The 14,573-nt window shown below is 43.1% G+C and overlaps 1 protein-coding gene across 1 annotated transcript; it reads right to left on the reverse strand.

Moving 5' to 3' along the window:
- Positions 1-262: 262 nt before the first annotated feature.
- On the reverse strand, positions 263-14,360 carry Eci2 (enoyl-CoA delta isomerase 2). The gene is made up of 10 exons (XM_055595133.1): positions 14,215-14,360; positions 13,377-13,539; positions 11,500-11,598; positions 10,983-11,171; positions 10,402-10,471; positions 9,551-9,650; positions 8,130-8,250; positions 3,264-3,353; positions 1,170-1,313; positions 263-582 (listed from the first exon to the last, which is right to left on the reverse strand). Exons 1-10 carry the CDS (start codon positions 14,256-14,258, stop codon positions 427-429), a joined length of 1,176 nt encoding a protein of 391 aa, XP_055451108.1. The 5' UTR covers positions 14,259-14,360; the 3' UTR covers positions 263-426.
- Positions 14,361-14,573: the final 213 nt, after the last annotated feature.

A 14,573-nucleotide genomic window follows, 5' to 3' on the forward strand; every position in this document is an offset into this window, starting at 1 on the left:
GTTCTGCTAGTTGGAAAAGAAAACACAACTCACAGAATATCTCAACTTGATGATCCTAAGAAGTTTGGCCCAATTTTCTTAGTCACACCTGCGGTTGATAAACTGTTATCGTGGTGTCTGAAATGTGATCTCAGCATGTAGGGCTGGAAACATTTTTCACATCAGGTCCCAAGTACACTGTCCAAGGGTTCATGGCAGCATCCATTCATGTCAAGAGATATAAGACTTTCTATTGTCAAAAACTCATGTAAATTCTTAAGGCTAGATTTATGAAAGTTTTTATTTGTCAGTGCTGTAAAGCATTCTCATCGAAATTGCTCTGTTAATCAAGGGAAAGGCACAGTGGAGTTTGTGTCATTCAAGTATCCCAAACTGGAACTCACAGCACATTCTTCCTCTGAGATGTCTAGCTGCTGTGGTGGGTCTTCACAGCTTTGCTTTTCTGGACACGAAGCTCATGATTGCATTGATGCATTCTTCTGACAGCCATCTTGCTTTTAGGGTAGTGCACTCTTCATCGTTAACTGCATGGAGCTTTTCTTTCACATTTTTTCTGATTAGCTCTTTGGAAATTCTCATGGCCTGATGGAACAAAATCAAGAGTTACATTAGTCCAACAGGAAATGGGATTGATTAGTCTATTCTTGTCCTCCACTGTAATGAATGGATCCTGTTAGATTTTACTAAGACTTGTGAAACATAACACACCTTTAATGTATACAGAGCTAACTCCAGTACGAGTGGGAGACAGCTCTGCTATTGTACATTCTAAACAGCCCTATATGGCTGCAAAAGCATCAGCAAGAATGTAAGAGCTATAGGTGCCAGCTGCCGCATACACAAATGGAGTGCTATAGAGTGAGGATCTCCTAAATATAGTCACCTCCCACCTGAATTCCAGAGTAAGAGAGCTGAGTGTCTACTGTCATCTCCTGGGGTCATCCCCATAAAGGATCTCCCCTTTGCCTTTGTAGCACAGAAACAAAATGACTATTGTTTGTTTAAATCACAATTCCCAACATTATAGTACCTTTTGATACAAAATCCAGATGTTGTGCTTAAAGCCAACTAAAGATATATCTTGTCTTTTTAGGATGTGTCCTCTAAGGCACATTCTCCCCTTGGGAAATGGTTTCCATGGTCCCCACAAGTAAAATCCAAGTACTAACGTTTGGCGGTAACTTTGCATATGTTTTCAGCCTGCTCCAGACTTCCTCCTCAAAAGTGCTTTCAGGAAAAACTTCAGTGACAAGGCCTTGAGCCCAAGCCTCTCTTGCTGTGAGCTTCTTCCCAAAGAGAAGCATCTCGGATGCCTGCAATGTAAAGCAAGATGTGACCTTAGCTCAATAAACCTTCAGTTGACTTCAGAACAGCTCACTTTCAGGAGACACAGCAGGACTCAAGGGTCTGCAAACAGCTGACACCATAACTGCTTCTGTCTCCTGAGGGACTAGAAGGGCAGCTGCTTCTGTGAGAGTCTGCACTGAAGTGGCAAGAATGGGAAGGCCAGGGCAAATACGGCCTGAGCCCCATTAAACACTATAAATGATAGTAAAGTGGGGTGGGGCAGAAACATTGTATTCATAGGGCCAACCTTTTGAAGCATTCAAAATTCCATTCCCTTACTTGATGTCTAACATTTGAGCTTTGAACATCTTCTTCACCTGCATAGGTACTCAAATTACTTCTTTGTGAACGAAGGGACTCAGGGGTGGCTTATATTACAGTTCTATTAAAATCAAGGACAATGAACAAATGTTCTTTCTATAGTTGTATTTTTTCCTCTGAAAACATGAACAAATTGCAAATGCTTTAAGTATGAAGAGCTTGTTTTGTTTGACTCTTCAAAGCTTAACTGACTCAGTCTCTACTCCAGTCTCTGTGATGACCGCAGGATTAGGTTGATGACAGCACAATGAGGTTAATGAAGTGGATGTACACACACACACACACACACACACACACACACACACAGTATCTATCTATCTATCTATCTATCTATCTATCTATCTATCTATCTATCTATCTATCTATCTATCCATCCATCCACCTATGTGTGTACATGTGGGACATTTATGAAAAGGAATCTAATGGTCATCAAGCAGCCTCCACCACCATACTGAGATGGTGAGCAATGCCTGCTAAGCCCTTGCCTCTAACCCCCATCTCCAGTCCTGTCTTGGTGTCTTTGGAGTCACTCCACAGAAGACAGACAACTAGGTTTGCACAAATACAGAGCTAGATCTGAGTGGCCAATGGGCCACCTTAGGAGTCTCAGTGCACAACAGAACAGCTTGTAAAACACAACTGTGACTGCGAGTCACAGTGACTATGACTTGATGGGGCTGTTAAGAGCTGGTGACTGCTGGTACTCATATGGCCCCAAAGAGAAGATGCCACCATGTCACCTCTGTGAATGTTTGAAGTGAAGTTTCTGGTTTCTTTGAAGACACAGTTGAGTTATGTGATGTTTTGCTGGAGGCTGGCTTGTGAGAGGACACGTGATGCTTTGCTGTGAGCTTTCTCATGTGAGGGGCGTGACTCTGGGTAGCTGAGAACATCCATGGGTGGACTCTGAGAAGTGGAGATACACTGAAGCCCACTCACAGCGACACATCAACTTTTGGATCAACATCCCTGCGCTGATCTTTGTGCTTCGAAGTTTGACTTCACAGAGAGAAACATTCCAGAGAGCTTCTCAGGGCAACCCAACTGCAGTGTTTGCTTACTTGTCCTGACCTTCCGAAGAATACTAATTGGTGTTGCTGCTTGGTGTTGGCCTTTGGACTGGACTGCTGGTATCCTGATGACTGAGTTTGGTATCCCCTAAAGACCCATCAAGCCTAATCAGCAGGAAACAGGCCTATAGACCTTTTCCCCACTAATCTCCTATCCTAAGTAAGGTCTGGGGGTTGGAAGGGAGGTAAAGGTGTTTAAGACACGTAAAGTAGGTTTGGTGAAAAATCTAGGCCTACAGCTATTGCTTTCAGTCCTGAACTGATCACACCTGGAGAGGCGCCACATAACTGTGGAGGACAAGGTCTTGTGTTCCAGCTCTAGACTGCCAGCTGTCAGGAACTGTCCCTGCATTAGGAGGTGCAGAGAGAATTCCTGTCCCTTCCCTTATATCAGATTACCCCCTGGCCTGGTTCCTGCATGTTGCAGAACACACAATCATCCTGGAAGCTTTGCCCAAGGGAAAGAAGACAGAGTACAGGATTGGCTTGGCAACACATACAACATTTTAAGTTTTTCTAAGTTACCTTTGCTGAGCCCATCATCTTTGGAAATGTGTACGAGGAGCATGCTTCTGGGCTCTGGCCGAGGTGGCTGAATGGAGTATGAAATGTTGCCTAGTTGGGATTGAGAGAGATAAAAAAAAAAAAAAAAAGCATTTAAAAATGACTATTTGATTTTAAATTCAAATTTGCATATGTGCGTTTGAGACAGGGCTTGCTACATAGCCCAGTGTGGCCTAGAACTTAACGCTCTCATGCCTCAGCCTCTTGAGTGCAGGGATTACAGGGATTACAGGCGCACTACCTGTCTAGCTTAGTATTCCTAATTGTTGAGGACATTTAAATTAACGTTGTGTTATACTATGCATACGACACGCAACTCACTTGTAGTGTGGTGTGTTATCATTGTTTTACAAATATGTAAATTATGTAGCCACCAACAATTTCAGCAGAGAAAATATTTATTATCCCAAAATCCCCTTGTAGCCTCTGTGGGCAATCTTTTCCTTCTGTCATCCCCATAGCCAACAATCTGCTCTCTGTCCCTGACGCTTTCCACTGTTCTAGGACGTCACACCCATGGGATCCTATATCCAATAGACCTTTGTTTTTCGCCCTTGTGACTTGGTATAAGGTCTGGGAGTCATTCATGTGCTACTGCATACTGGTAGCTTCTTTCTTGTTATTGCTGTTTTTATTGTGTGTACGTGTGTATGCTGTTGACCAATATACAAGGTAGTGCCTTTCCTAATGTTTCCATTGTTGTGGCCATTATCAGTAGGGTCAGTCACAACCATAGATTTGCTTGATATAACACACATAGTTCTCATTTGCTAATAATATGTAAATGAATTTAAAAAATCCCTTTCAGATTTATTCTATCAAAAAAGAAGTGGTTATGAATAGAGCAACTGTGCCATCACATTTCACACTGAGGCAGGAGAGTCCACCAGCCTCATGTCCTTATTCAGCGTCACCAGGAGAAGTCCTTGTAGCCTAAATCACATTACTACACACACAGTGGTGCCCCATGTTTTCAGTTTATATGTCCTTTAAGACTAATGATGTGGAGAATTTCTTTGTATATTTAATAGCCATGGGGATAGCATCTTTGCTGAAGTAACTGCTAACCTGTTTCTCACTATTTCTACAATTAAATTATTTGCCTTATTTTTGAACTGTAAGAATTCCTTATAGATACAGATTACAAGTAAGTATCATACAAATAATTTTTACTGGTTTATGGCTTATCTTTTCTTTGAAATGAAAATGTTTTTGAGTTGGGCATGGGTGGTGTATGCCTTTAATCCCAGCACTCGGGAGGCAGAGGCAGGTCAAGCTCTGTGAGTTCAAGGCCAGCCTGGTTTACAGAATGAGTTAAAGAACAGCTAGAGCTACACACAGAGAAACCAGAAACCTTGTATTAGAACAAAACAAACAAACAAACAAACAAACAAACAAACAAACAAACAAACAAACAAACCAAAACCCAAACAACTACCACAACAAAAATGTTTTGGATAAGGGGTCTTGCTGTGTGGTACAGGCTAGCCTCAAACTTAGTTCTCTTGTCTCAGTCTCCCAGAAAAGTGCTGGGATTACAGGAATGAGATACAATACCCGGGTGGCCTTTTGGAAATGGGGGTGAGGAAGGGTGTGGGAGAGAATCTCATGCAGTCCAGGCTGGCCTTCAACTTGCTATGTGGCCAAAAATCAGCTTGGATGTTTGATGGTCTAATCCCTCTTCTTCACAAATACAGGATTATATCTATATACCATTACACACCCAGCTTCTCTTTGCATTACAAAAACTTTAAGTCACATTTATTTATTTTGTGTATGTGTGCATGGGAGCACAAGCATGTAAATGTATGTATAAAGGTCAGAGGTCAATTTGCTGGAGTTGTGTTTCTCCTTCCAACCATGTGTATCCCAGGGATTGAATATAGGTCATTGTGCTGGCTAGCTTTATGTCAACTTGACACAAGCTAGAATTACCCAAGAAGAAACAACTGTGCTTGAGAAACTGATCTCATAGGTTGGCCTGTAGGTAAGTCTGCAGGTAAAGTCTTGATTAATGACTTATGTGGGAGGGCTCAGCCCATAAGAAGCGGCACAACCTCTTGGCCAGTGGGCAATATAAGAAAGCCAGCTGGGCAAGACTTGAGGGACAAGCCAGTAAACAGTACTCCTTCATGGCCTCTGCATCAGCTCCTGCCTCCAGGTTCCTGACTTGTTTGAGTTACTGCCCTGACTTCCTTCAATGATAGACTGTGGTGTGGAAGTGTAAACCAATAAACCATTTCCTCCCCACCTTGTTTTTGGCATGGTGTTTTATCACAGCAATAGAAACTCTAAGACAGTTGTCACACTTGGTAGCAAGTACCTTCACTAGCTATCTTGCCTGGCCCATAAAGAAGCAGGCTATATTTAATGCTCTTTTTCATTGTTTCATTTCTTGTATGCTGTTTATTTCTCTCATTGCTTGATTTATTGCTTTATAGATATACTTTAAAAATATTTTGACACAACCAGATTTTATTGGGTGAGTTAAAAAATTAAAACGTTGTTTTCTTAACCTTCCATTTATCTTCATTTTGTCCCAGGCTTCAGATTTCACAGCCAGTTTTAATACTGGTAATTTAAATGATAAGCATGTTCATTTTTTCTATTCTTAATAACACATTTTTTTTTTTTTTTTTGTGAGACAGGGTCTTACTCTGTAGCCCAGACAGGCTGGCTAAGAACTCATGGCAATTTTCCTGCCTCAGCTTCCCAAGTGCTTGCATTACAGGTATAAGCCAACACACATATCTGTTTTTATGTTTTTGATGAGTAAGAAATAACTTTGAAAAAGAATCATGAATGTAAGTAGACAAATACTTAGACTTAATTTCTAGTAATAAGACATAGTATTTTTTTAGTATATATTTGTGAGAAAATATAACATATGCCGCATATAAATAGAAACATAAAACACTCACATTAATGTCAATTTTCTTTTCACCCCAGAAACCATAATCAAGAAAATGTACTTTGCCAGGCATGGTGGCACATGCCTTTAATCCCAGCACTTAGGAGGCAGAGGTAGGCAGATCTCTGAGTTCAAGGCCAGCCAAGCAAGAATAGAATCAGGAAAAATAGGAAAAGCCATAGCTAAGGAGCCACCAACAGGTACACAAGAATTTGACAATGAGCAGTTGTTACAATGGAGATAGAATGGTGGGTGCAGTTAAGGGCTGAGGCTCTAACATCAGATTGGTTAAAGGCTTTGGGACAGTTCCTCATCTCCCTGTGACAGTTTTCTCTATCTGTAAACCTAGTATGACCTCATAGGGCTGCTGTGTGTACTGTGCAAAGTGTGTATATGTGTAATGTATATTGACAGAGTATCTACACACTGTGTGCGTGCAAACGTTCATTTGAAGAAATTTAAAATTCACACAAAAAAGGTGCATTTGCTGATGGAGGAGCTACAAGCATTTTTAGCCACAAAAGCAAATACAGTATTTGTTTATGAAGTCAATTAAACCCCAGGGAATCTCTTCAGTGGTTAACCAGGAAACTTTAGTACCTTCTAAGGAGAAGGCACTACTAGTCTATAATTCTGTGGTAATCACTACAATAATTTTTCATCATGTCCGTGTTTAAAATAATGAAACTTAGAAACAGCCTAGGATTTTAGCAGCCAGGGACTGATGAAATTTGCTAAGTTATAGAAACCAAATGCTAGCAGTGGTTTACATCTGAGTGATAAAAGAAGTAATTTTTCCCCAATTGATTAATTTTATGATACATATTTAAGCTAGGTAATGTATTAGTATAATATATATATATATATATATATATGTACATACATACACATATATACAGTAAAACTGCTGTTTTATGAAACCAATAAAGTCATACAGTCATATCCAGGTATAGTTATAATCTATTCATTTGTTCTTGGATACATTTTACTCTTACTGACTACAGTCCTCACACCGTTCATGAGGTGCTATGGCACTATATATCTGCTACTGTGTCTCCTTTGAACTGCATCTCCCTATCCCCCACCCATCATCCTATAGATGAATTTTTCTTAAATGGCCCTGGGGATCCTATATAGAGCCTCGCCCATGTGAGGCTACATATTAATACCCCCATATCCCCAGTTTTTGAAACGTAAATCTTTTAACTGTGTTTTCTATATTTTTTAGAAATTTTATTTTTGGTCACCACAGAGAAATACATGGTAAGAATACCAGTCTCAATGACACTGAGATGCCTACATTAACACGCACACTAAACACAGAGGTGACCACGAGTCTGAACTATGTTGAGGCCTCAGGACTGCTTGGAGCTTTAGCTTTCTAATATACACAATGGAGGGAGAAGAGTGAATGGCCACAGTCCCTTCCCATTTTAGAAGCCTAAAAGCTAGGCTTCGTGAACTAGGAAAAGAAGATCAATCAAACTGCACAGAGCTTATTACCTCCCCTGCAAGTTTTCAAGCATCTCCTGGGCATTTTTGAGTAATATGAAAACTGAAAATTGAATAGCTGTGCACTCTGATTAAAATACAGAACCATCAGTGTCGGGGCAACGTTCACAACAATACTGGTATTTAGAAAAATTAATGAACAATGAAGGGAAAACATAAACTGTCAAATTAGACTAAGTCTTTAGAACTATCTAAATGACTGCATCCTGCCACTGTCTTGGTTTCCTTTCTACTGCTGTGAGAAAACACTGACCAAAGCAACAAGTAGCTCTGGTTTGTGTCTGTCTGACAAAAAAACAAACCCAGTACCACCATGAACCCCTTGTAATATACTTAGTGACAGGCACAGTAAGGAAGACTGGAAGTCCTCACTGACTGACCTATGTTTGTGGAAGGACACTTACCCTGTCCGATGCATAGACAGCATCAAATAGTCCCAGAAGGGTGACGGAGATTCCTACGGCTGGGCCATTTACTACTGCAACCAGAGGCTTGGGGAAGTCTATAAAACTGTTCACAAAATCCCTAAAAAAATGGAAATAGGAAAGTATTAAACCTCCCAAAGTAGTACAACTATAGAAAGAATTACATACATTAAAGCTGATACCACCCTAACGGATCACTTTCCTAGACCAAACCAAGATCTTAATGGAAGGTCAGACCGACTTCTACAAACTGAGCCTGATTCACTGTTTTCTGGGCAGTGAGTTCAGGACTTGTGTGCCAGTTGTGTGTGACCTGAGAGCTTATGATGAAGACTGAGTGCATGGTGCCATATTACAGAACCGGGGACTCAGAGACTCAACAGAACTGGGAAGCCGAAGCCTCAAACCTCCTTCATCACCTCCTGAGACTACTCCTGGTGTACTGCTAGCATTCATAGGCACTGTCTATTGACCCCATGCACGAGAACGCACACTCCCTCTGCTTCCTTCTCTCCTCACACTTTCCAGTCAATCTCCTGTAGAGGGCAGGATGAAGAGGGGGATCTGATGAGAACTCACAGCTAAGAGCATCAGCACAGACAAGTGGACGTTTTACTGACATGTTAAGAATGAACCCTCTTGGGGGGCTGAGGAGAGGACTCATCCTTTAAAACATCTGCCAATCAAGTACAAGGACTACAGTGAAGTTTGGATCCCCAGAACCTGCATAAACTCTGTGTGGGTGTGGAGGCCTGCTTGTAATTCTGACCTCAAAAGGTGGAGATGGGAACCTAGAGCAGGCTGGCTGGCATGACTAGCCATGAGTGAGCTCTGGGTTGGAGAGATCTTGTTTCAGCGAATAAAGTGAAAGAATGTACTGCCTAGTCTTGGGTCAACTTGGCACATGTTATAGTCATTTGGAAAGAAAGACTCTCAACTGAGAAAATGCCTCCATAATATTGGGTATAGGCAAGTCTACAGCACATTTTCTTCATTACTGACTAATATAGATGGCCCAGGCCATTGTGGGTGGTGCCATCCCTGGGCTGGTGACCCCAGATGCTATGAGAAAGCAGGCTGAGCAAGCCAAGAGGAAGCAAGCGAGTGGGAAGTTCTCCTCCACTGTGTCTAGATTGGTTCCAGCCTTCAAGTTCCTGCACTGGTTTCCTTTGATGATGGACTATGCTGTGGAATTGTAAGAGAAATAAACCCTTTACTCCCCAAGTGTTTTTTGGTCTTAACTATGACAAAAAGCAATGAAGAGTTCTGACATCAGCCTTAGACCCACATGCACATGCATGCACTCATACTCACACACTTGCACACCACAAGCAGACTCATGTAAGTGGGGGGGAGGGGGGAGGATTAACCCCCTAGGAGCAAACAAACGTCACTCTTACCTCAGGACCACAGCACCCTTGTCAGCTGCCTCCTCCATCCCTCCAGCAGCACTCGTGAAGTTAGTCAGGTCATTGCCGCTGCTGTAGTAGTCGCCGGATCCTGTGGACAGTGCAATCAACAGAGCCACGAGTCCTTCATGTACTCATTCATTCTAGAGCTCTCGTATATCTGCAGAGGGCTCTGAGCCAGGCCCTAGGAGAACACTGGTGAGTCTCATTTACACACTAGGGACTAGCAAGACATGGGTGTTAAAGAACATAAGTAAATGAAGATGGTGCAAGAACAACATGACAGATGGAACAGGGCTGGTCTATTGGGGTGTTTAGGGCACCTCAAAACATTCCAGATGTTCTTTCTAGCCTGCCATTCCAACTGCCCCAATGAAATTACTTTCAGACTCCATCAACAGAGTAGAACTTCTGTCCAATACAGTAAGACTTATGTAACTGGACTGAACAATATGCTCTCTGCATTTCATTGATTCCGCTAAGCCACGCTATAAATGCTATCTATATTTTTGCATGTCTCAAGCATTTGTTTCTTTTCATTGCCGAGCAGAGTTCTACAGATAGTTATAAGTTAACCTGCTTTTGGACAGATGAGTTGTTTCCTGTCATGGTTCTTGTGACTCATACCATGAGCTTTACTTGATCAGTCAGGTTTAGACTGGCGATTTATCAGGAATAATTATCAAAGTGTGGTTATATGATGTCCATGATAACATGGCACATTTATAAATCAAACCACTGAAGCACTGGAAAAGACCTTCAAGCGATTATCATTCAGTTCTCTACCTAGTGAGAGACTCCCTAAAATAGAAAATGAGTAAGTCTGAAAGTGGTCTTCTTACCTGTGAAAACAGTTAGGGCTGTGTCGTCTGTGCTGGCATTTTTAAGTGCAAGGATAATATCCTGATACATCTATGTGAACAGAAAGATAGGGGAAAGAACAATAAAAATGAGATCTATCATCCTGAGCCAGTGTAGCCGTCTGTAGACCTTCTCTTGACACAGTGCCAAACAAAGTAATTGGTTTTTTTTAAAAGTATTTGTTTTAGTTTATATGCATCAATGTTTTGCCTCATGTATGTTTGTGCTCTGTGTAGCACCTGGTGCTTTTGGAGGTCAGAGGTGGGTGACTCAGGGTTTATGATCCCGTAAGGGGGCCTCTGTGTATCTCCTATCAATGCTCTTTCACTCAGACTGATTTAACTGACTTGTGCTTCCATTCATAGCAAAGCTTCATTGCCTTCTGGATATGTAGAACCTACTGAAAACTCACACATAAACAAATGCCTAAGTCTGCCGAATGAAAGCAAACACTCTAATCTTTTTCCACAAGAGTAGAAACAATGCTGAAATCCTACAGTTGCGTGAGTGAAAGAAATAGAAGAAGAGAGAAATGTGTCCACGCCCTGGGCAGTAGCATCACCTGGAAGCTTATGGCGTTCTTTTTGGTGGGCCGGTTGAACATGATCTTCGTGATGCCATCTTCAGAGGTTACCATGATGCCTTTAGACTCCTGGACTTTCTCATCGGCTCCACGCTTTCCCTGGCTAGAGGCTTCAGATGTGGGACCCAAACTGGATACGAGATCCACATAGTTCTGCCTGGCAGTTTCCTGAAGAGTAGATGACAAACCCCTTCAGTCCTTTATAATGAGCAGTTTAAGAAACATACTATGCTAATAAACACTATGCAGTAAAGAACAGAGGCTTTGATTCAATAGAGCGACATCCCAACTTTAGCGGCAGTGGGAGAGGTGAGCCTTATGTGTCATTCTAGCCTCTGGGAGGCTGAGGCAGGAGGACTGTTGAGTTCAAGGCCAATGTCAGCTACAATTTTGAGGGGAAAAAATAAAAACATTTCAAAGGCTCATCGATGGAGATTTGCTGGGAAGCACACAGTGCTTCTAGTGCTGTCTAGTTAGTAAGAGTAAACAGGCTTACCTTTGGTAGGCTGCCCAGGGCATTCCACGCATCCCACTTGGCTTTATTGACAAAGTCAAACACACCTGGCTTAGGCACCTTACAGGGTCCTTCTGTGGCCTGAAAAGAGCACAGGGGTGATTCATACCCAAGAGGAAGCTGTGGAGAAACTGGTTCTAGAAACCTGAGTGTTCATCAATTTTGTATTCTTGACCTCGGTTTCCATAGGCAGTGAGCCAATTTCCAAAAGTTACAGAACATTTGCAAGTCCACACTGTATTCTGAAGCCCTATCTATGGGGATAGGACCAGAAATTTAGTGGTAAACTCCTACTAATTGCTCAACAGGGCTGCAGCTGCTTGCAGATAAGGATGGGGTCTTACAGTTCCTGGCCCTCGGTTCCTGGTTCTCAGGAAGCTTAGCTGAGGGCGACTCCAGGAGATACAAAGAAAACTGATTTTGTTATAGGGTAGGTAGAGTGAATAGCCAGAGATGAATAAAATACACCAGTCAGCAGTCAGCTACTTGTCAGAAGTGATTTTAGACAATTTAAACTTTCTACATTTTGGAATAGAGTTAGTTAACAGAGGACAGAAGAGGCTTTGGAAACCATGGGCAGCGGAGGCTCTGACTTCACACAGACAAATTCACAGTCAGCCATCTGGGAAGCTACAGGGGACCAAGTTCGCAAAGGGCTGCTCTTCCCTCTGCCACTGGGAACCTAAGGACCTGCGGGAGACTTCAGATCTTGGCTTCTATTTGTTCCTAGTCCTTGCATTTCTTCAGAGGGGCCAGAGAATACCTCCTAGAAGCTGAGGGCAAAGTCTTTTTTGAACAAGTAAAATTTTTGAACATACACATCCATTTCCTTAGGATGTCTATTGCTGTGATAAAATACTATGACCTTGAGTTTTGGGAGGGCAGGGTTTATTTCGGCTCACAACACTCAGGTCTCACTCTATCAGTCATAAAAGTCCAGGCAGAAAATGCAGACAGGAACCTGGAGACAGCAACTGAAGCAGAAGACGGGGTTCAGGGCATATGTGGGGACGGGGAGTAGGAATGCTACTCACTGGCTTGCTCAGCCTGCTCTTTTATATATTTTACATTAATTAATCATCAACAGAATGCTCCAGAATTGGAGGCAAATGACTAGCATATGCTACCTTAACAAAACAGAGCAAACTGAAACAGCCAAGACACCCATGATTAAGAGACACCCAGTAGAAACGATGAAAGGAATAAATGATGACACAGGAGTCCAGGCTGGCAGAGATATGAATGAAGTCTGTCACTCCAACCTTTTGCCCCTCAATGGTTATAAAATTTTTCAAACATTCACAAGTATATGAGCTACACTATACAATTAATCAGTTAAACAGTTATTACATTTTACCTTGTCTTCACCCATTTTTATCTTTTAATTTCAAACATCCAGACACCACACTATTCATCCTTAAATATTAACTATCCATTTCCAGAAACACCCATAATTTACTGTATAATAATGGAACCAGGCAGGGCTCTGCCAAATAAAAGTTGGTAAAACTCAGTCCATATTCAAATTTCCCCAATTGCCCCCAAAAAACCTTTTCAGTGAATTACTCTCATCAGAAAGGACTCAAGCAGAGACCAAACATGAGAATGCTGTATCTTTCAAATCTCTGTATTCTGGAGAGAAGCCCAGGGGGCTGGCTACTCTGTGCTTGGATAGCATATCAAGGCCTAACATAAAAAGCAAAACAGAACAAAGCTTGCACACGTACACCCCAACGGGGACTCAGCCATGCCACCTTGCCTGTTATAACCTGTCTAAGCTACATGTTAGAAACACATAACTTCAGGCATCATTTGCTCAAAACGTGTTTAAATAATTTCAGACCTCAGGCTATTATTACCTGCTTATACAGTGCGTAGAGTTTCAGCTTCACTTCGTTTCCCGGGTCCTCCTTCAAGAGTTTCACTCGGTTCATTGCATTTTCAAAGTCCTGCTGACTGGCTCTCATGGTTGGTCTGCCGAGGTGCACCTGAGCCACTGGAAACCTAAAGAGCTGCTGGAGACTGAAAACAGTGCTTCTGTTTGTTCTTAGCCCTTCATTTCTGCAGCTGATTGACCCCAACCCCTACTGATCAGAACGGAATGCTTATCTACGTACGACACTGTTTCTAAGTGAACAACTTCCCACAAACGGCAGTGCAAACTTACTCAAATGAAGTGTAAGTTTTGCCTTTTGAGAAAGCCACGCAGGCCACCGTTTTATGACAAGCACCAGGTGCCAGGCTTTGCTCCTGGCCTGTAACATACAGGTCACGCTATCCAGCCACTTTTACACAACGAACCGACTGTTTGAAACCCATGCTGGCGATAACGAACTGGGCATCCGCGGCGCTCAGCTAACTAGAAATCTTGAGTGTAACGTCACCTTAGACAATGCAATGCATGCCCTAGGAAGTTCCCGGGCTGGGCCTGCAGGCCCGGACGCCGCCGGGACCCGAGCTCGCAACATTCCCTGGTGGGCGGAGGCGACAAGAGCCTGGTCCATCCTTACCCTTCGGGATTCAGTGGAAGAAGGACATTCGAGGTCACTCTTTAGAGTTCTCTCCCAGGGACACTGCCACAGGAATATCCTGCTGTCCTGCTAGCCAGACCAGATGACAACAGAGCGGGCGGCTCCGCACGTGGGCGACAAACCCCGCTGGCGACTTTGGTCCGCACAGCCGTGGAGTCAAGCTTACCTCGGACACCAGCACCGCGCCCGACTCCAGATCACCGCCGCCATGGCTAGATGCGGAGGTCAAACTGAGCCCCGAAGCTTAGAAGGGCCCAGCTGAAACTACTGGGCGGACTGGGACCGGGCGGAGCTAGAGGTGAGCCCCGGGCGTAGGCGGAGCCAGGCGTCAGGGGCGGAGCCAAGTCTCAGGGGCGGAGCCAGGAAGTGAGCTAGGGCGCTGAGAGGACCCTGGGACTAAAGGACTGGCAGAGCCGAGCTGGGATAGCCCAGGGCGGGGGTGTGAGAATGGGCGGGTTTCAGGGAGGAGCCTAGAATCCCTGGACCAGGTCCAACTCTGTACATAGGTGACTGGCACAAAGCCTG

Source organism: Psammomys obesus, unplaced genomic scaffold (assembly GCF_907164565.1).
Source record: "Psammomys obesus unplaced genomic scaffold, mPsaObe1.curated_primary_1811, whole genome shotgun sequence".
Lineage (NCBI taxonomy): Eukaryota > Metazoa > Chordata > Mammalia > Rodentia > Muridae > Psammomys > Psammomys obesus.